This window comes from Callospermophilus lateralis, chromosome 3 (assembly GCF_048772815.1).
Source record: "Callospermophilus lateralis isolate mCalLat2 chromosome 3, mCalLat2.hap1, whole genome shotgun sequence".
Taxonomy (NCBI): Eukaryota; Metazoa; Chordata; class Mammalia; order Rodentia; family Sciuridae; genus Callospermophilus; species Callospermophilus lateralis.
This window is the reverse complement of record NC_135307.1, coordinates 63,106,634-63,129,783: the sequence shown is the minus strand read 5'-3', so window position 1 is coordinate 63,129,783 and position 23,150 is coordinate 63,106,634. Positions and strand designations below refer to the sequence as shown.

The following is a 23,150-nucleotide window of genomic DNA, read 5'->3' as shown; positions in this document are numbered from 1 at the left end:
AGTTACCAATTTGTGCATAAGCATTCATTCTTGCATTTCAAAGATAACCTTCCATTCTATAAATAGCACCATTCTGGAGGTTGCTATAAGAAGCAGCAGCAATGATGTGGTCATGTCTTCAAATAGATGATGAGGAATCCAGGTAACATTAACTGTAAAATAGTGATGAAAGCAGTGTTATTATTAGAGGTACAGATAAAGCATAATGGGATTAAAGAGAGATCACCCTAGGCTGGAGAAACCAATATAAGCTTCTGGAAGAGGTGACATTTACAGGAGTATGAAGAATAGGTAGGATGTGGACATTAAGAGATGAAAGGTGGAAGGAAAACTGCCAGTATGGAATTCATGAGCAGCTACAGCACCTAATTACTTCTTTGTCTTGAAGCATGCAATATCCGTGCTGCAAGGGGGAGAAAAACATCCTTCTTTGTTGCTGTGTATTTGGCCTTATTTGATGTTTTTCTCCACAGAAGGAGAGTAATCTATATGTGGCAGATTGGGGGCTACCATCACAGTAGCCTGAGTTGGAATCCAGCTTTATCAGTCATAAGCTACCTGCCTCAAAGCATTGTTGCGAAGATTAATGTTGGTTGGCTATGGTTGTTCTTGTCATTGTTATTACTGTAGAACCCTGGAAGGCTCCCCACCTACCCCAATCCTATTGTACTTTCTGCCATTGTAGATACATTCCTCTCCTTTGAGAGCCTTATATTAAAGTGCAAACACACCTGTGAAAGGGAATATTGGAAGGTTTCAACCAGCTGTCACTTTAGGGCTAGAGAGAATTAACTAAGAACTTGTTTGCTGAGAGTGAAATAGATACCCTAGGAGAGGAACATAAAAGAAAGAGGAGAGGATGTGCAGGGAGAGGCCCAAGAGCCCCAAAGGCAAACTGCTACTTCCACCCTTTAATTAAAGTACTTAGGCCTCTGTATTCTCAATTGTAAGATGGGAGAAACCTCCACGCATAAAGTAAGAAAAACGTCCATGCGTCATTTTAGGTGTTCAGAGCTGCAACACATTGACTGGACCCTATGGAGGTGAAAGAGGTAAGGTCAAAGCAAATGCCTCCAAACTCTATCCCTCTAAGGGTTCAGAATATGCATCTGATAAATAAACAGAGGCAGAAGCCGAGGTAGAAGCAGATGATAGTCTTTTAATAAGTTCAAATTCACACAGGGTAATTTGAGTATGCCTGGCCCAGAGTACAGTGTTAGTTGATGGACGGATTGAATGCTCAAGATCAAAGGACACATAGTACAATGTCAAAGTTGGAAAAGACCAACAGTCTCAAGTTTTCCTGTGCTGTTTTCTGCCATTGAATGTCGATTTCATGAAAGCAAGAATCTCTCTATCTTGTATTTTTCCAGCAAAAGGGAAAAATACACCATAAATATGTGTGGATTGCACAAGTGTATAGATGAGTGGATGATATAAATAATGGAAATTATTTATCCCATGAGTTGGGATTTAGGCATATCTTAAATATTTCTCAAAATAATTTAAAAATATTGGTGACCACTTTCCTTGAAAGAATAGGCGGTAGAAAAGAGAACTGGCCTTATATGAAGGAAATAGTCAAGAAAAAAATAACCTATCTGTGGGAGTAGAATTAATAGCTCACCATACCAAATATCTATCATGTGGAGCTCCAGGCTTTCTGAACCACATATGTCTATACTTATTCAAGTACATATTTCTTTGAACACTTAGAGAATTCCAGAGTCAGCTCCACACAATGCACACAGGATTGAATGGGATCAGAATTTTTACTAGGGACTTGGAGGGTTTTTTTAGGCCTCTAGGCCTCCCTGCAGGACATTATATATTGAAGAAGATAGATTGACACATGATAGCAGCCCAGGTCAGATATTAGAACAACCCAAATTTATGGAATGGCTGAACACATGAAACAGAATAGCCTAAATTTTCTGCTGGGGTAGTTGTTTACTTTAGAGAAGATAGTTTATAGTTTGAATGACAGAAAAGCACATGGGCACTGGACATTGATTCAGATCTTTAAAAAAAAGAATCTGTGTGTATTCACAAAGATACATGGCAAGCATCACTCCCTCCCCGACCCTGAAATCTACTAAGCTAAAAGCTAACTTACATTTCCCCTCCAAAACCAACTGAACTGAAAGCTTATTGATCCATCTCCTCTCAAGTAGGTAACACTATCAAACTCTAGATCAGAAAACTCATATTAAACACCTTCACCCAGTGCTCTGACAATCATGTTTACATTGCAGTGTGTTAATTATGGATTGCTTTGGCATCTTCACCTGGTTTTTTGTTTTTTGTTTTATAATTTTTTTTTTTTGGTTGTATATGGAGTCAATGCCTTTATTTGTTTTTATGTGGTGCTAGGATCGAACCCAGTGCCTCTCACTTGCGAGGCAAATGCTATACCACTGAGCTACAACTCCAGCCCCATCTTCACCTTGTTGGCTCTCCCATTTTTCAGCTTCGCTTTTGAACTCTGGGCCCCAATCTATAGACACTGTGTAATGTGTGGTTTGCTGAGTCAAGAGGACAGCAGAACTATCACAGCCCTTGTTCCAGACACTATACTTCCAATTACAATAACCCGAGACCACACTATATCTTTGAGAATCACATCTTACTCCTGATTCATGTTGAATTATTATTAACCAACATTTCTAAGCCATTTTCTGAATGCTTTATTTTATCTCCTCCATTCTATAGCCAAAGTTTGTGCTCTGTTCTCAAGGATTTCAGCATTCTAAAACACATGTAGGATTTGTCCTAACATTTTTACCAAATTGAGATTCATTAGGATATCATGATTATATGATCTAATATATGAATTCCTCCTCTGACTTTCTTGTCTTCTATTACCTTCCTATTATTAAAACATCCCATCAATAAGGTTAGTTACATGATCCAAAAGTCAAAGAAGTCTTTTCAAACTACTCTATTTAAAAATGACACCCTCGTCTGATGTACTACATATACTCTTTACTATACTCTTTTACTGCCCTTGTTCCCCATAGCACATATAATCACCTTAAGATACCATATTTACTTTATTGCCTTTTTCCTCCTTTAGCTTGTAAGCTCTATTAGTGCAACATTTTTTGTCAGTTCTAGTCCCTGCTGGATTCCACATTTGTTGTATGGATGTAGTTGAATATGTCAGCATCCTCATTCAGGTCAGTTAAAAATGTTGAATGGAACAGGACCAAGGCTACAAACCAATGCATCACATCAAAGGTTGATCCCCTCACAGGTTGCTACTGAGCTTTGGGCCACTTACAAATTCACTCTAATGGTCTTAGTATTCATTGCAACTTGTCTTTACTTTATCTACCAGGCTGTCAAAAGAGTTTGTCACTTTTTTTTTCCAAAATCAGATATTTTATGTTGATGACAGCCCTCTGATCTAGAAGTTCTGTCCCCAAAAAAAGGAAGTGGGATTCATCTGACATTATTTATCACTTCCTCTTTCTGACTGCACATAAATCATCCTTTTGATGACTCATTTTAAATACTGCTCCCCCCCAAAATGGAGCATTAATCAGTGACCTGTTCAAACCCTTTGATTGCCTGCAGAAGGGTCCTCACAGGTGTGAGATTCCCTTGGCTGGGACTTAGGACTTGTTCTTAGTATGGGCATTAGACTACAGAGGTGGCACCACAGAGTTGGAAGGCTTAGGTGCAGGGGCTATTATTTCTTCAAGCATTAGAATGTCACATTATTGATTGCTATTTATTTATACCCTTTTGGTTTCATGTTTGGTTGCTACATTTAGACAATAGCAATCTGAGATTTGGGGTATATTTAGTTTCTTTCATTCCTATTTGATCTTGTTCCTTTTCCCCATTCTTTCTGACACAATTGTGGTTTAGGCCACGTCTCATAATTTTTTCTCATCACTGAATTACTGTAGTATCTTTCTAATTGGCTCTATACCTCCCATCTCTTGTTTTTCTTAGATTCTTCAATCAGGCTACTTATAATGTGATCTTGGGACCACAGCATCAGCATCTCTTGGGATCTTGTTGGAAGTGCAGACTCTCAGGTCCTGTTCAAAATCTACTGAATCAGAATCTGCAGGTCAGCAGGACCTGCTGGTGATTCACACCCATATTGAAGTTTGAAAAGCACTATCCTTTCTTCTGCCATGCCGTTCCCCTGTTCACTTCATGTGAACCCCAACCTCTGTCAGAAAATTATCCATCTTAATTTTTAGATGTCATGTTTTTAACATGAAAGTGTAATTGCCCACCTGTACTCATTGGTTATGAAAATGGTTTGCAAGTTTGTGAATAATTTTAGAGCAGCTACTAAAACTTATTGAGATTCAACTAGAGACTTCCTTATTGAAAAGCAAAGTATTTGGGGTTTTGGTGAGCTTGGAAATGTTCCTGTTATTTATTATGCATTTACTAGTGTTTGACAAGTATTTTATATACTTAATTTAATCTTCATGATAATCTCATTTAATGCTTTTATCCCCATTTGACAAATGTGGAAACTGAGATTCAAAAAGTTTAAGTTGTCTAGCATCACAATATTGGTTAGAGTTCAGTCTATACTATATCACAAAGACAGCTGAAATACAGTGATTGAAACAAGTAGCTCTGTCCTGAGGGGACAAGTGACCCAGCTAGAAGGTATTGATGCTATCTGAAGTCACCAAGCTTTCTCCTCCCATGTTGCTTCATAATGACCAGGGAGTTGTCCTGTCTATGTGGTTGGAACTGGTTCCTGCCCTTGGGAAGGGGAAAAGAGAAAATGAAGGGCATGCAATTTTCTTATGAAAACAGAATCTGGAAGTTCAACCTGGCATTTGTACTCATAGTCTGTTAATCACATGGCCACACACCTTGTTGCAAAAGAGGCAGAGAAATGTGGGAACTTGGGCAGTTATTTACTAAAAGGAAGAAGGGGAGTGGCTAGTAGGGAATATGTGCAGGCTCTGCTGAGGATTAGCCAACTGGTAGAAGAGCTAGATTCAAACCCCATGACTAAAACCTGTGATCTCCTTACCCCGTTATTCTACCTCTTCTCATAATTGACAGACAATAAATGTTTATTGAATTGAAATATGTGTAAGCCTTTTGGTTGTTTGCAATTATTTCTTCCTTCTTCCTTGCTTTCCTGATTACCTAAGTGGTTCCATGACCCAATGTCACTTTTTTTTTTTCCTAAGCACTAGGCATTGACCAAGGGCCTATGCACATTTTGAGACATGCAACATTGCACCTGGCTTATCACTATTTTTTAACATATATTTTTTATAACTATTTTATTTATTTTATTTATTTTTTGTGTGGTTCTGAGATCAAACCCAGTGCCTCAACTATGCTAGGCAAGCACTGAGCTATAGCCCCAGTCCCTTGTCACTATTTTTTATGATATTATTTTGATTTGAAAAACAGGAAACTGATATTCATATTTCTTCAATAAAATATCATAAAAATCTACCAATCCTTAGAGTTTCTGTAGAGCTTCATGAAGTGTGACAATGAGTTAATGATACTGATTTTTTTTTTGGAGGGGGAGTACCAGGGTTTGAACTCAGGGGCTTTCAAACACTGAGCCACATCCTCAGCCCTATTTGTATTTTATTTAGAGACAGGGTCACACTGAGTTGCTTAGGGGTTCACTAAATTGCTGAGGCTGGCTTTGAATTCGTGATCCTCCCTGTCTCAGCCTCTCGAGCCACTGGGATTACAGTCGTGTGCCACCATGTTCAACAAAGATACTGATTTTTTAAATAACCGAATGATCATCTCCTTTTAAATAGGTATTTGTTGTAGAAGAATGCCATTGCCTAAAGTGCTTTTGGTATTTTGTTCTGGCTGGTGTTATCAGTCACCTCTTGCTACAATAATGCTTCATGACACCATCACCAGAAGTTGAGAGGTATATAGCAATATACCAGTTCAGCTGTTTAGATGGTCCTGGCTGGCCAGCTCTTTTCAGGTGTCTGTTACCCTTCTGAAATAGCAGCCTAGCTTGGACATTTATTTTCTTTTCTGGCATTGGCAGAAGCATAAGAGAACAAATGGAAATACTTGAGACTTCTTGAGGCATAATCTGGGAACTGGCACAAAACAACTAGCCAAAACAAGTCATGTGGACAACCCCACAGTCAAGGGCATGGAAAATGCGCTACACCTGAAGAGAAAATATAGTCACAAGATAAAGGGTGTAAATACAGACAAGGTGAGGGATTGGGTCCAAGAAAGCAATTTACCATTGCTTTGTCTTTGGCAAGTTAATTTGAATAGTTGCAGTAATGGTAGATATTTTAAGGATCACTTTGAATTTTTTTTAACTAACTGTTTATTCATAAAATTAAAGAATGGAGCTAGGTTTATCTTTGAGCAGAAAAGTAGCTGTGACATAAAAAAATAATGTGTCTTATTTCTGGAAGAATTGGTTCAAGAATATGGTACTTGGTGGCAGAATATTTGGATAAACGCCATATCCTTCTAAAGTGATCATTTTGAAAGGATATCATTCATTTGAACATTTGGTTCTAAAAGATTTTTTGAAAATAATAAACCTTATGACTTAAAGTCATATGATACCACTCTATGTCAAAGTTAGACGAGTAGTAAATAGAGACTCACACTTGATTCTTTGTCTGACTCTGGAAAAATGTGATTTATTTGCAGATTCTCATTGCCAAATCCCCTCTGGCTCCCTTCACCTCATTTATTTACACCATCAAGGAGGAAGGCCTGGTTCTTCAAGGTAAGATCCTTAGGTTAAGCCATTTCTTCAAGCTGACTGTTCAATGCTGCTCACCACTAGAGGCAATATTGCTGTGGTCCAAAAGAATCTATTTTAGGACAGACTCAAAGGCCAACGTGAATTGGCCAGTGATATTTCCCTGACAAGATCAACAGATTGGCAGTTGTGGCAAGAATTTGACAAAAGGTTGAGGTGTGGATGAGGGAGGACTATATTGTTAATAACAGATTGGGAGAACCAAAAAGTGAAAGCAAGAAATCTAGGAATTGCCACCATCAGTCTTCTACAGAGATCCTATGGTGTGAACTGGATGGTGTGGAGGAGCCCTCTCATTTCACAGGCTGTGGCAGCATCTGGATTGGCAGCCTGTGGGGCACTGTGTCCCGACTCCCATGAGCTCCATTTCCTGCCTCCTTATGGTTACTATGTTTCCCTTTCTGGTGTTTGAGTCCCAGCAAGCCCTTCTGCTAGAGACCAGGCCTTGCCTACCTGCACCTTGTAACATAGGCTTGGGACTTGGAAGGACTCAAATTCTTGCTCAAAGTGGAACACTCCCAGGCCACAAGCTGTAATTCAGATGCCAGAACTGTTCTGCAGATGCTAGATACTCTGGAGGTTAGGAAAGGCACCCAATGGCAAATCTTTCCAGAGAATAATTAACATAAAGGCATAAATTCAAACATTAAACTTAGAAGAATCAGTCTCTTAGAAGGGTCAGATGTCTAAAACTCCTTTGTGGATAAAGAAATGCCCACAATATTCCTCTGTCCCCCACTATTAAGCAGCAGGTCCACCCACAGAGATACATAGGTGAACCTCAGGCCTGAGAAGCTTATTGCCAAGGCCATTCATGGAAGGAATGTCTGCCAGGTAAGATTTTGTAAGTTGAGGTTTTTCCACAATTTTGGAAAGAGGATAGTCCCAGTAATATTCCCATGGAGACACACTGCTTTACAAATATGTAGCAGGAATTCTGTGGGGCAGGCTGGGGAGTTCGCCCTTCTGACTGAGGAACAGACTGCAGCCCTCCCTTTCCTTCCCCTTTTAAAATGTCTGCTTCTTAATGGACTCAAAAGCTGAATGTTTGTTTGATGCAATTGAGCTTCACAGCAGGGACCCTCAGGTTCACAAAAATTTGGGATAAGAACTACTGACCTTTAGCTCTTAGCCTTTGACTTATGCTATCCAAGTTCCTTGGTAAATATTTTTTTTTACAATTGCAAATATTGTTTTCTGACAAAGAAGCAGAGATTTTAAGACCAGATTAAGCAAAGCAAACAGCAGGCCCCTTTGTTACATACTCTCTAAGGGTGTATAACTAATAAGCAATCAGAAAGCTCGGTTTTTATTTACCCAGTGCACAGTGTGGCTTTGAGCTCTTCATTTTTAGAGGCTGTTTTAAAAGATAAGGAGTCTAGTAAATAGCAAATATAGAGGGACATTTCAAGAAATCCTATGGAAGATTATAAGACAAATCCAGGATGAAAAGAATCAGTTCTGCCCTAAGGACTTGTAGTAAAATCTTGCTGTGGTGTTTATACCTTGATAAATGACATTCCTAAGCGTGGTCTAATGTGGATAACATCAGGAACATTTGTGGAACTAAGATCTACTGGATTGCTTCCCTGATACTCATTGTTAAGACTGTGATTTTGACAGGGAAAAGAAAACTGGTTAGAGAAAAGAGAAACTAGAGATGTAATGAACTGGTAAAGGTCAAAGAACCACAAGGAATGACTGTTAGAAAAGACTGGAAAATGGGAGAAAATGGATTACTAAAGGAAACGGACCTAGAGCAGTGTGTCCAGGAAAGAAGAAATTCAGAGAAATGGCTTATAATGTAAGATCCCCAACCAATATATAAAATGCCTGGGCGGCCTCAGAACTTCACCTGGCTGCTTGCTAAGGGTTTTCTCCAGCCCAACACTCAGCTGTGCTTCCCTCCCAGAGATCTTGGAGGCGGTAGAGCCCTTCTGCTTCTGTTGGCAGTACCACTGAATACACTTCCTGCACTCCCTGCCCTCTTGGCTCTGTGCTCCAAAGACTTTAAGGGGGAAAAGGGTGCTCTCAGAAAAATGAGGGTCCCTCTTTGATTGTAAAGAACTCTTGGGGTTCATTTCAGCTCTGATATGATCTTGAGAAAATCTCTGAGCCCTAATTTTGTCCTCTTGAAAATGAAAATGTTGATTCAAGGCTTTGCAAACTTTACTGTAACCAATTAATGGGTCATGATATGAAATTGATGAATCAAGATCAGCATTTAGGAAAAAAGAAGGGAGAATAGAAAATATCAGATTATATCACATATATTGTATTGTTTAATGAAATATCTATTACGTGTGTGCTTGTGTGTCCACTTGTGCATGTCATGAATTCATATGTAGGAATTTCAGGGTGACACTTTTTTTTTTCTTTTTCTTTTCTTTTTTTTTTTTTTAAGCTTTGAATGCTGTAACCAGCCCTGGTAATCTCTAAAGGCCTTCTTGTAAGGTCCTTGCTTAGCATCTGAATGGCCATCTTAAGGGACAGCCATTTTAAGAAAAATTTCAATTTCCGCCCAAAGGCATTTCTGAGAAAGGCTCACCACTCCCTCCTACCAACCCCACCCTTAACCGCCCCCATTAGGACCCATGGGGCTCTAATCTCTGAGCCTGCCCCATAAAAGTCCCAAACCCCAAGCCTGTTTTGCCTCTCTCCATCAATGGAGAGATGTGCCTTTATTTGTCAGCTCTGACAAGTAAAATTCTCATGTGTATCTTTGCCTGGTCTCCGTCTTTCATTTCTCACTCTCCTGTCTCCTAGTTCCTTGCTTTCTTTTCACTTTTCACTTCAGCTTTATCTGATCCTCCTGGGGGGTGATATACTTATCATTCATTTAGCCTGATACTTTTAGTTGTTCTCTTGAGATCTTCATACACTGGAACATAAAGGCTTATTTTTCCCTTTCTTACCAGATGACTGAGCTAAAAAAGACACCTGCACAATTCCCCAGGCTTAAAGCAAAGAAACCCTTTTCTCCCTGGGTGGTAAACTTGGAAAGGTACCCACAAGTCAAGGCTGAAAGCTTTCCTGGTGTGCAAGGTTGCTCTGGCGTGGTAGCACCTGGAGCTCTGAGTGGGGTCTGCAGTCCATTTCAGAGGGGCACAGAGACAGATGGGAAGGGCTGGGAGGGTGAGACAGGTCTGTGCCTTGACACCAGGCTCCCTAATAGAGTGAGCAGGAGCAGTGAGAAGAAAAATCCATGCTGCTAGTGAACTTGGGAATGGTCCCTCAGTGCCTTTTATCTCTTGGCAAGGCCAAGATTCCTTCCAGCCCCTGCTCAGGAGGTTTGCTAATACCTGAAGCTCTGCACAAGCAGTGGAAGGGAGTAAAAAGTGAGAGCAGAATAGGATCGAGCAACTCTGCAGGCCATTCCCCTCCCGTTCCCAAGGATTAGGATGTGAGAACAGGCAGCAACTGGGGGCCTGACACCCTTCCCACCCCTTTGTTCACTGGGGTGGGAGGGACAATGAAGCGGCAGGCCAGAGAGACCCAGGGGCTGGTTAGAGATTTCTCAGGCGCTTTTTGAAACACTTGAAGGAGCCGGTCTGTGCTATTGTTGAAGTAAAATAGAAAGCGGAACTATTCTCCTTTGGCAAAAAAAAAAAGAAAAAGTAAGAGAAAGAAAACCCACCCTCCCTGCATCTTCAGGAGGCCTCAGACTCAGGCCATTAACATGGTAATACTATCCCGTTTGCATCTTCTTTGTCTGCCCACGTTCTTCTGGTATCCTGGCCTCTCCTGGCCTGGCCCTGGACCCTGGAAATATTTGGGCCCCAAAGGAGAGGGAGCTGACTGCAGCCAGCAGCTTCTTGATGGTTCAGCTCTGAGAGAGGCCAGGTTGGGGCAAAGGAAGAGTTCAGCCCTTTGTGCAACTGGAGTGGGAAAGGTGGGGGTGGAGGAGGAGCCCTGAATCCAGTTTTCCTTTTGTCCCCTATGGAAGGTCCAGTGCCCAGCAAGTGGAAAAGTTTAGAGGAGCTGGCCTAGGCTGGAATGAGACTGCAGGATGCTGGGATCTGGTGGCAAGAGAAAAGCAGAGGTTGACTTTGGGCACCAGTTTTAATGGGGTGGGCCTCAAAGCACTTGGGTTCAGAAGGGAAGAAGAATTCTCAGTGAACTCCACCACTACCCACATCAGCTCTGGTGATATCCTTTGTTTCTTTAGTAAGCACCAAATGTACCACCCAGAGCACAGCAGAGACTCTAATTGAAAGCAGCCAGGCTATGTTGCTGATGCTGCAGGGCGCATATAAGAAGCCAGGGTCAGATCCTTCTGGAACCATCCCCCAGTTTTGGGAGGCCCATGGATGAGGTGAAGCAGCTTCTCAAGCAGGGCTGGCCCTAAGAACGGAGAGGCTGGACTGGCAGGGTATATTGTTCACTCCTTTACCTATTCTCTCTTCCTTGGGAATTTAGGGAGTGGTTGGAAATACAGAAAGCCAAAGTTGTTTTGAGCAGGACTGAAGGTAGCAACTATTTCTCAGTGAGATAGAAACATGTTTTTAAACAGTTTTTACAAAATCAGGATCAGATACAACTGGTTGAATTTGGATTCCGACACTGTCCTATACTAGTTTGGGTTTGAATGAATAGAATAAATTTTAGGATAGCTGGAGAACTTCAGAGGAGACCAGGGCACCCTGACACAAGTCCAGAGAAGGTACTGGACACCAAGCTAGCTTCAGTCACTTAGTCACTTTTTCAGAAGAAACCAAGAAAGAAAGAAAAAAGAAAGAAACAATGGTCTTTTTTATGGAAAGCTAAGTGCTTCATCTTTCTGCTTTTACAATCAAGAATGGTTTGTTTGATCACCTTTTGAAGCATATCAGGAAAGTCATTAATCTCCTCTATTTGTTCCCTTGTCACAAAGTTGGGTTAAATTCTTCCACTCCTTTTTCATAGTTACCGAGCCAACTGGATGATTTATTGAAAAATTCTTTTCCCTCAAATACTACCACTTGAGCTTATCAGACTTCAATTTGAATCAGTAGCTCATCTAAATATTGTCTGCCTGGTAGACTCAAAATGACCCAGAAGATTCTTAGTCTGGCTAGTACCACTCACACACCTGGCACAGCCTGGAGCTTGGGCAGAGAGCCCTGAGATTCAGTGGCTCAGAGAGCTCAAACTCCTCCTGGAAGTCATGAAGAGGAAGGCAGAGCCAGCCTGTCACATTGTCCTTGTCCTGACAGGTGCCACTGCAGCCTCAGAAAGTTTATTCAGGCCTCTTGGTTGTGGGACTTCCTAGGGGAAAGAGGAAGGACCACCATCTACCCAGGGTCTTCTCCTCTCTGCATTTATTTCACATCTCCTTCTTCCAGGACCTCCCACACTGGCCTTCTGCCTTATTCACATCTTTTCTTCTGGCTGTCAGCCTCAGAGAGACTGTTATCAATGTAGATTTTGGGGTGAGTAGGTGCTGGGGTTCAAACTCAGGGCCTAGCTCATTCTATGTAAGCCCTCTACCACTGAACTACACCCCAGCCTGAAAAATATTTTTAATACAGAATAGTACAGGAAATCAAAAAACATGAATTTTATATGAATATAACACCCAGAATTAACAACTGTTAAAATTTTTATCCTAGTAGTTTCAGATTTTTTTTTTTTCAATTCTAGGACAAAAATTTGACAGAATTCAAAACTCCTTTGTACCTATCCCTACTCCAGGCCCTCCCCACCTGACTCTCCTCCACAGAAGAAAAGTTCTCCACCATTTGGCATATTTCCTTCTCTTTCATTCTTAAAACTTTTCTACCTACCTGTGAATCTATGTATAATATAATGATTTGTTTTTTAATGCATTTTAAAATTTCTATAAATGATTTATCATACACATTACTTTATAACTTTGTCTTGTCATTTAACATAATGTTTTTATGTATGTCCACATTCATGCACATAGATTTCTTTGATTTGTTTCAGGTATCCACATCCATTGTATGAATACACCATTATCTACTCCCTTATTTATAGATATTTTGATTATTTATAACATGGTTTGAGGGTTTCTCTAGGTATAGATCAGGCATCTTTTATATATATTCCCAAATTTTTCTCAAAATTAGTTAACCAATTTAGACTTTCTGTGGAGGTAGTGGACCAATCTCTGTGCAGCCATGTATAATTATTGATGTGTTGTCATATTTCCATGGCTGATCTTCTTATGTTCTTTATGGATGCCCCTTTTATCTCTTGCCTTAGGAATGTAAGCTTGCCATATGCTCCAGAGAGATTTTGTGCACAGTGTGTGTGTGTGCTTTATACCTGTACTTAGATGATCACTGATAAAAATTTACTCATTCTCCAAAAGCTAACTGTATATACCCTTCCTTAAACAAGGGCTTTTAGTTCACCCATCATCTTGATTTTCTTGAGGAAACAGTTTCAAGAAGGTAAAGCTAAGTCCACTGCCTCAAAGTTGGGTTTTTTACTCCTTTTCAAGTATTCAGCCTGGGCCTAAGATTTTAGAAAATCAAAAAGATTTTGGGTCGTTCCTCTTCCATCATGGCAGCTTATCTCTCGGGCCTCATAGGCCTCTTTTGACGTAGTTTAGCCCCATCTTAAATGTTGAATCTTGAAAATCTAAGCTAAAATGTATCAGTCACACTGATATAATGATCCTCCAAGAAATTCCCTGAGGGCAGTTGGGTTATAAATTTGGCTGGGCATAGCCACTACCTAAACTAACAGTAGTCTAAAAGAGAGGCTTACTCCCTTCTCATAGAGCACCGCAGAGGAATGTGGTTCTGAGCTGGTGTGGCAGCTTGGCTCCCCAGGTTCGTCCAGGGACACAATCTGTTGGCTTGTAGCTCCATCACACCTAGGATATTACTGTTGTTGTCATGACCCAATATGACTCAGCATCATTGCTCCATTCAGGTAGCAGGATTTGTGTAGGACAGAGATGGTGGTGGGAGAGAAAGCATCCCCCTTTCTTTGAGGATGTTACACACTTTATTTCTACTTATATCATATTGGCCATCTGTGGGTATATGGCAAGAAATGATGAAAATGTAGTTATTAATCTGAGTGGCCATGTACCCACAAAAATTGTGAATTGTGGGAGCTCTGTTAGCACAAGAGAAAGAGGAAGATGAATATTTAGTGACACAAACCTTTCAGAGATTAATTCCCACGTTGCAATAGTGCAGATCCTTGGCCAGGCTTGCTGCATAATAGAGTAATACTCTTGAAATGCCACATAAATAGTGTGCGTAGGGGCTGGGATTGTAGCTCAGTGGTAGAACGCTTGCCTAGCATGTGTTGGTATTATAATTGGTAGTTTCCTTTGTAGGTACTGAGTTTAATTGTTAGCACCACATATAAATAAATAAATAATAATAAAGATCCATCAAAAACTAAAAACATTTTTAAAAATATATAGTATGTGTTAAAAATGCTGTTGGGGCCCTGTTTGTTTCCTAAGCCTAGAAAAAAAGAGGAGTAGCATTATCATTCTGTTCTTCTACCAAGGACCAGTGCCCCAAAATCTTGGCAACCCACCTACCCTACCTAAACAGAATCTCCCTCAGGCAGTAATTTTAGTATGTGTTTGCTGTTATGCAGCATTTGAGAAAGAAACTTGAATGGGAGCTACTAGTGCTTATAGCACAGAATAGGGTAGGAGATCCAAAGTTATAAACTTTTTTTTTTCCAAAATGTTTTTTCTGCCTCTACTTTTTTTTTTTAACATGAAACAAAATGCAGTTGAAATAAGGTTATAGAGAAAAATTTCATTCCAAGACTTGGACCATAGTTTACCCTGGGTCCACATTCCACTTTTAGAACCTAGAAGCCATAGGCAGAACTAACAATTTGCATTTGTGCAAATGCCCAGGTAATAATACCAAAAGATGTTAAATCAATTCAGATTTTTTATTTTCTCTGAAAATCTCTTCCAAAAGGACTTGTATTCTTTATGAAATATCATTTAAGCTTCATTCAGTTCAGCAAGTATTTGTTGAGCATCTATTGTTTGCAGAACATGCTGCTCAGGACTTAGGGGATACAAGATTGAGAGAGGGAAAAAAAAGTTCCCTTCCCTTATGTAGCTCACAGTCTAGTTCTGGAAGATGTAATTATGTAGATCTAATCATCAGCAAACTGTGACAGCTATTTCAAGTTTCAAGGATATGGAAGGATGGAAGGAAATAGGGTTGTCCCAACTAGGATGGCTGAGGAAAGCTCCTAAGAGTATGTGAGGCTTGAACCGGACTTCGGCTTCTGAATACCAACAAAAACCACATTCCATTGTCTCTTGACAGAGGCCAATTTCTTTTGCTATTTGAGGATAGCTTTGGGGACACTGGGGAATGCTGATTAGTTCCATCACTAGTGCTGATTAGTGACAAATGTTGAATCATGCTGACTAATGTGTTCTAAATGGATTGACTCAACAATAAAGGGAACATTAAGAGTCAAGAGTTCAGGTCCTACATCTCACTGTGTGAAATATAAATCACTTAGCTTCTTAGTGCTTTTTTTTTTTTTGGTCAATTAAAATGTGCTCATCCTGAGAATCTAGTAAGTCACCTTGACTTTAAAAACCTCAAAGATAACAGAAATGTTTAACAACAACTAGCAGGACAGGCTTATGCAACCTTAGGTTATTCATACACATACAGAATCAGAACAGACATCACATGCAGCTTGCTAACCATGCGAAACTTCCATTTCCTCACACAGGCCATGAGAACTGACAAACAGGAGCCACAGTCACAAAAACCGTCAAATAGAGAAGCTTTTGAAAAATCTTCCTTTCTACCTACTGGGGTGTCTGTGTCTTTCTGGACAACAAATGTCGCCACAGAACTAAGAGCTTACGTTGCACACACAGCTCTTTCTCTTTTGACATCTCCCCAGCTAGACTGCTTGAGAATCTGGCCTTCCCCGTCCAGATGTTTACTGAATTCTGAAGGCCCCCCAAAGGGCCCAAGTTCTTTTGTTGCTCTCCAAATCATTTCCCACAGAGACTGACCGATGTCCTGAAGGAGCCCTTCAATAGGGAGGATAAATGAAGGCAGATGAAGACATGACCCCCTGAGGCTTGCCCACATCCACTCTAACAAAGGGTCTGAGGCACGACCTTGTAAGGAGTGTTTTGGTCCCTATAAGAGGCCAAGTCTCCCCCACAGGGCTGTTTTCAATGGCTACTATCATAGTGGAAGCACTAGGCATTTGTTAAGGGCTGTGGTGTGCTAGGTGTAGCACAAAACATCTAAATCATGGTCCCCAGCCTTTGTGAGGGCTTCCTGGCTACAGATGGCAGCTGGCTTTCTCAGGGGAAACTTGGGGGTAGTAGAGAAAGCTGAAGAGGGGCCCCGACATCTTTGGATGACCTTTTCCCACCCAGTGCAAATAGAGTTCCCCTTTGTAGGTCAAGCTAGAGCCACCGGACCTTAATCCCACCGGTACTGTGTTTCAGGGTATCTGGTGTGCCAGGTGTGGTTCCGTGGGGAAGGGAAAGGGGACGGCTGCTATAAGGAAGGTTTTATTTCCATGAAGGGTGGGAAGTTAGTGCATTTCATGACAACATTCTTTTTTTTCAAGCTCGCTCTCTTTCTTTTTTCTTTCAGGCTAACAGGCCATAGGGATACTGTGACCTTTGTCTAGAGCTGATGGGGGTGTGATTTGTGAAATGAAACAGGACCATGCTGCTTGGAAGAAGGAAACGGAAGCCAACATAATGGGGATTAATTAGTTGATTGCTGTTGAGATGGTAACAGATTTGCTCCTAGACCATTGAACCAGCGATTTCAGACCTAGCAGGGAAGGTGAAGATGAAGAAGCCTTTGTTCAGGTCTCTAGATGTGTAGGGCTGAGGGCTTTGCCACCATGGGATGTCAACAGACATAATAATAATAATTTGCACTTATATAGCACCTTTCAACCAGGCACCTCAAAGCGGTTTAACCACATTAATTAATTAAAGCCCACAATCCCCCTGGGGAGAGAAGGAGGATGACTAACAAGATTTGTAATTACAGGAGGGAACATTTCCGAATAAAGTATTGTCCACCAAATAAAAAGAGTAGGTGTAAAGGAATCGAGGTCTCCAAAGAGTAACTGATTCAGAAATGAAATCATGGAATGATGGGGGAGGCTGGGGGTGGGCATGGGCATGGGGGTCTGTTCTTATGTTAGAGGGAGGTCAATGGCCTCAGAATTCATTGACAGGTTCAGATCCAACCGAGAAGCAGAACATGTGTGGTATTAGTGGCATTTGGAAGGTCATTAGTGGCATGACTATTGTAGTGTAAATTCAAGTTTCACTGGTATATTGTGTATAGCCTTGCAGAACAAAGAGTGAGATTCATGCAGTATTTAATAAAGGATGAAATGATTTCTTTAGATTTAAAGCCCAAAGCTGGGCCACTCAATTAGCAAATAAATAAGTTGGTGACCCATGGGATAATTTAGGCATTTCCAGGAGACTAACTTGGGCCTACCCATTCCTATTGCCCTCAGGCTTCTGACCAAAACATCAGGCTGGGATCAGTGTAAAGGTCTGGGAGCTTCAGCCCCTTCAAAGTCAGGCATTAAGTACTCCCAGCCTTTGGCAAGCTCTTACCTAAGACGTTAGTGACCCAACCTGTCCTCTGTACAATCATTTTTACCTGCTCCCCTTGGGAAATTTAAGTGCCTTAGGGGCTAAAATCAAGTCATACCCTATTTCCTGTCTCCTGTCAACACCCAACAGAGTGCTGTGTACCAAGTCAGCAGTGAGTGATGAAGAATGGATCAAAGACCAAGTCTCGTAACAACTTCATATTTGTTAAACACAGACCAAGTGCTCAGGCAAAGCTTGAAAGCAATAGGATATATGCCTTGTCCTCAAGAACTGTATTACAAAAAGACCCCAAAACAATAACTATAACATAAAGCAGAATAAAATAAAGTGATATGATAGATGCACGTCCAAGCTCCATTGCAAGGGCCAAAAAAGGAGCATCTCACCTCCCTGTAGTGAACCAGGGAAGGTATTCCTGGGCAACAAGCAGGTGTGCTGGGCATCAGAAGGAGATTTGGGTAAACTGGCAAGAAATGAGAAAGGAAATGTTCCAGGCCAAGCCATGCATCTCCCTCTGTGCAAAGTACATTTGGAGAACTTGTGATCTTCCGTAGAATGTTTGTGAAAACCAAGTTGAGTTTTCCAACTGATTAAATGCACATTTTCCATGAATTCTTATAAGCTGACCTGGCCAATTTCAAATATAAAGAAGTATTTGAGAAGTTGGTGGTAGGGTTCAGGGCACGCTATCCCTAAAACATGAGAAAACAGCAGAACAGGACTGTGACTGTCTCCTTCCCCCTCCCTTCTCCTCACTCCCCTGAAGCAGGTCATAAAACCTAGCTGTCTTTCCCCAGAAGCAGGTCATAAAACCTTATTTCCAGATGTGCCCTCCCTATACCCTGAGGAAAGGAATGTCCTTATCTCTGAAGACATAGGGAGGCAGAGAAGAATATGAACAAATGGGCCTCACTAAGTACTACCCCCTGCCCCCCTGTTTATTACCATTAAATCATATACCTTTCCCCTCTAGTTATACTTATGCAGGCCTGTTCACTCTTCATCAAAGCATAAAAATGCACAGGCTTCCCTATTTCTTGAGGTTTTCATTTCTGAAGGGTCCCATGTCATTAAAAATGTACAGTAAATAAGTTTGTCAGCTTTTCTCTTTGATCTCTTGTTGTAGGGACCTCAGCCATGATCCTTGCAAAGGACCAAGACAAAATAACACTTTTTCTTCCCTATATTTCTTGGTGTCCAATGTGGGTGGCTGAGCCACCCCTCTTGCTCTGCAACCTACAGATGAGATCCTGGGACAAATGACAAAAAGTTGGTGAAATAAGAATTCTCACTAAGAAGGGCTCTCTAAGATCTCTGTAGTTCTAGGTAGAGAGAAGAAGGTAAAAAGTTCTTCTTGTCTGCTCCTTTCCAAGTTCAGATTAGCAGAGAAAAGTACTTCTTGGACTGGGACTCTGGCTGAATTTGGTTTTAGGGTACCTATTCATTATTGATTTTTTTTTTCCCTCTGTGAACAGCCATCTTTTTCCTAGTCTTGTTTTGTGTGCTGAGAACTTGCCTTAACCTTCTACCAATCAGGGCATACAGTTTATCAGTCTTGCATGTCCAGGCAGACAACTTGAGGCTGGGAGGGTCCCAAGAATATGACCAGAGAGAAATTAGATTATACCCCTTTTGTGGTTAATGTGCTTGGTGCTGTCAGTTCTCGAGGGGCATATGTGTCTGTCTTGTGGCCATCCTTGGGAGTGGATCTGGATCTTGGAAGGACTGCATCTTTTTGTCTTTCTTTTGAGGACATCTGTTTCATCCAAGTTGTTTAAGTTATAAACAACTTACTGCCTTGAGTTCTGAGTCACAGAATAGATACCTTTAGTTCAAAAGAAGAAAAAGGTTAATAAATTTACATGCTTTTCTCTTGTAAGCCTGTGTCTTGTTATAGGGGCACCGTGTTAGCTTTTTGTCACTGTGACCAAAAGACTTGACAAGAACAACTTAAGAAGAAAAGTTTACTTTGGCTCACAGCTTCAGAGGTTGAGTCCCTGGTCAGCCGTCTCTGTAGCTCTGGGCCTTGAGGTAAGGCCTTGAGGTGAGCATCATAGCAGAATGGTGTAGAGGAGCAAAGCAGCAAGAGGACATGGCAACGAGGGAGCAGAGAAAGAGAGCTTTGCTCACCAGGGACAAAATATAAGCCTCAGAGACATACCCCAGAGATTGACTTCCTCTAAGCTACACTCTACCTGCCTACAGTTAGCCCAGTTAACCCATATCAGTGGATTTAATATTCTGTTTAGGTTAAAGCTCTCATAATCTAATCATTTCACCTCTGAATATTCTCATACATGGACTTTTGGGGAACACCTCATATCTAAACCTTTATAGACATTAAGCATGAACCTTGCCATCAATGAGGAAAATATTACTTTGTCCCACCTACTTTGGGAAAGCTACCATTTATTCTCTATAACTGTTCATGTGATCTCTCTCCCATTTTATTGTCCACCAAGAAAGAAAAACTACCATTATGCACTAAAATGGGTTATTCAAAAGTATTGGACAAGGTAAGAGGAAGAATTAGCTGCATCCTAAATGTCAAAGATTTAGTGATTTCTTCCTTGAGACTTTTGTTTTGTTTTGTTTTGTTTTGACTCCAAGAAACTTGTAAGACAGTGCAGGACAGGCCTAAACATGGCTTCTGCACACCAAACTCTCCTGAGGCTGAGCTGCTACATATAGACACTCCCACCTGATCCTTCTAGCAGTCTTGTGAAGCATCCTCATTGTATCCCTTCTTTCCTAGTAAGGAACCAAGACAGGATGGTTTGGTCTCCTGCTGGGAAGGATGGAATGGGAGTTTGGACCCAGGCTGTCTTTCCTCCTTCCCACCCCTCGCCCGTGTAGTATTTCTGCTCACAGCTTTGCAAACTGTCTTATTCATGTTCAATTCACCAAAGTTCTCAGCACAATGCCATATATACAATTCCTCAGTAACTCAGTGAATATTTTTCAAATAAAGAGCAATGCTATTGTTTGGATTATCCGCTTTGAGAAGCACCTGCCCCGACACTGGAGCTGAGAAGACAGCAGAAGCTCACCACAGCCATCTTCACTTTTCACCATTGTTAAAGTAGGAAACACTAGCAGGAAGATTTCCCCAGGGAGGGTGCACAGGAAAAAAGACTCAAGTGGTCGTCTTCCCCAGGAGCTGAAAACTTGCCAGGCTAGTACCACCCAGGACTTATTAGTGAGGCATCTTGTATCATCAAATATTTATTTATATTGAAAGAAGTTAATGATGTAATTCAGAAGTTTTTTGAGATCTTTTTCTCCATAGATACGTGCGTGTGTGTGTGTGTGTGTGTGTGTGTGTGTGTGTGTAGTGTGTATGAAAGTGCAACTCTGTCACTCTGATTGCACTGGGCTCCTAACCAGAGCTATTGCAGTGCTTGAGGTATTGCAGTGCTAGAAAGATTCAGAAATATTTCTGGATTTACCTAGAGATGCCAAGCTTTTTGCATACTGTCTATGTCATGTGTTATGAATAAAGCAAAGTTTCTGCTCAGAGACAGGATTTTAAAAGCTTGTCCAACAAAATCAGAGTTGCCAAAAAACAAAAGGGAAGTTGCAGATTTGATACAAAATATTCTATTCTGGCTTAAAAACCCATCTTAGAACTATTTTGAAGTGTCATTTTTTTCTGAGCTTTCGTTTCAATATTACCATGCTTTCATCCTATGCTGTGGAAGGATATTTTATTCCACTACAGAATACAGAGCCCTCCTTTGCTCAGATGGAAGAAAGGACTCCATCATACTTCTCAGCTGAATATCCTAAATGTGAGAAAAAATTAATTACCCACTTCTTTGAATTTTGGTGAGAATAGGGCTTGGGTAATGCACAAATTTTCTAGAACTCTAATAGGTCTGGGAGGAGAGAAAAAAAAATCATTGGGTATAAATCAAGAGACATTTGATTTTTCTGCCTAACAACCACCCGCTGCTCCCCTACCCTGCCCCAAATCTCAGTGACTTAAAATCTGTGCAAGTCAGAGATTCCAGGTGCTTCTTCTCCATGTGGGGACTCATGAGTTGCACTTCAATGTCAAATGCACTTCCACAGTTGCCACTTTAGAGAAAGAGAGGGGTGGGGGAGAGGAGCCGGAGAGAGATTAGAAAGAACCAGATGGAGTACTAGCAATTAAGAAATGACACACATCACTTCTACTCTCTGCAGTCATGCAGCCCTGCCTAACTTGAAGGAGATGTGAAGGTAAGACTTGCCCTGTATTCAAAAGAGAAGAACTGGATACTAGCAAATGCCTGTAATGTCTGCCACATGCTGCTATTCCCAGCCTGCTGGCAATTGTTTCCTTCTTCCCAGCTCACTCCTTCTATGTACTTTTCCTTTGAATTACCTGGCATATATCAAAGATCTAAAGGGTAATGTTAAGGAAGGAAGATTACATATTCTACAGTCCATTTTTGTTTACAGGACCTTTTTGAAAATGAGGGGTATCCAAAAAGAACCAGTTAACTCTGTGTTCTTTTTCCTTAATACTATATTAGGCACTAATAGCTCTGGGAAAAGATAGTGTGTTAAAGGGAGCCATGGCCTGGTTTCAGTAATATACTTAAGATGAAATGACTCGTTTTGAGTTGCCCAGGACCAGCATGCTTTGTGTGAAAGGCCTCTGGCTTCCACTCCCATTCCTCCTCCTCTTACCAAACATGATTCAAATTCCCTCTAAGCTTTGTGACTTTTCCAGAAAGCAGTTCTCCCTACAGCAGAGAGAAAAAGAGAGGGAAAAAAGTAAAAACTTTCTCTTATTATTCTTCCAATAATGAATTCCTGCTCCGAGTACACTGCCTCCATGTGTTTTCAGTCAAGTGCTGATGGCAGTTTTGCTGGGGGACATTTCCAAGAGGTTGTGGACTTAATAGATGAGGTCTTGTATTGACAAGAACTGCTCTTGGTTTTCCTTCCAGTTTAGCCCTCCTGAGCCCTGAAATCAGAGATGAGAAATGATTCATGAGGTCATATTGGTCAATCAGTGTGCCTCTCATACCTCTTTTCTCCCTTTAGTTAAAAAAAAAAAAAATTGTTTTAAAGAGATTTGTGAATCTAAATTTTAGTAACCTGAATGGGACTTTCTAAGATCAAACCCATTTTTTTGTAAATGCCAAGGACCTTTCTTCAGGACCTAAGCATAGTCTTGGCCTACTATGACATCCTAAGAACAAAGAGAGAAATTAGGTCACACCATTTCCTGCCTAAACTCTAATCTTAAGTACACACGCAGTTTCCAGGTTAGCTTTGGTGGTCTGCCATGTTTGCCAAGAGAGCCTACGCATTCTCTCCAAAGCAACCTGCTTACATGAAGCTTGTACGATGTTTCCTTTTCATTAGGAAAAAAAGAGTCTCAATTACCTCAGGTAAAAGGGGACATGTGTTTTTAAGGATATAAATGGGGAGCCAGCCCTAGGGGATTTATTATCCTGGTTTTTCTGCTTTTCTCTGCATGTCTACCTGAGGCCACCTTCCCTTCCGGCAAACTTGTCCTGCATAGTGTAGTTCTGGTTACTGAAAAATGTCATGTATGGGGAAAAAAAAGTAATATATGGCTTATACTGGTGTCCCTAGCTCCTTAGACTGCACCTCAACCTTTTAGCTCAGCCTCCATTGTCTTTTTATCTTGGTTAAAATTTCTAAGAGAGACCTGATTGGTTCAGGTTTGTCCTATTGTTTTGACGCACACAGCATCATTGGTCACTAGCCAGTCGTTCAGTTGTTCAGTCATTCAGTTGACTAGGGACATCATTGAAAACATAGCTAAGCAGCGTGTGTAGG

The 23,150-nt window shown here is 41.0% G+C and overlaps 1 protein-coding gene across 1 annotated transcript in view; it reads left to right on the top strand.

The window, feature by feature from the left end:
- Rad51b (RAD51 paralog B) overlaps nt 1-16,822 on the top strand; it is a 574,557-nt gene extending 557,735 nt beyond the window's left edge. Inside the window, exons 10-11 of the mRNA XM_076848311.1 lie at nt 6,658-6,736; nt 16,354-16,822. Of these exons, the coding sequence (XP_076704426.1) occupies nt 6,658-6,736; nt 16,354-16,358 (84 nt within the window). The 3' untranslated portion in view covers nt 16,359-16,822. The remainder of the gene's footprint in view (nt 1-6,657; nt 6,737-16,353) is intronic.
- Nucleotides 16,823-23,150: the final 6,328 nt, after the last annotated feature.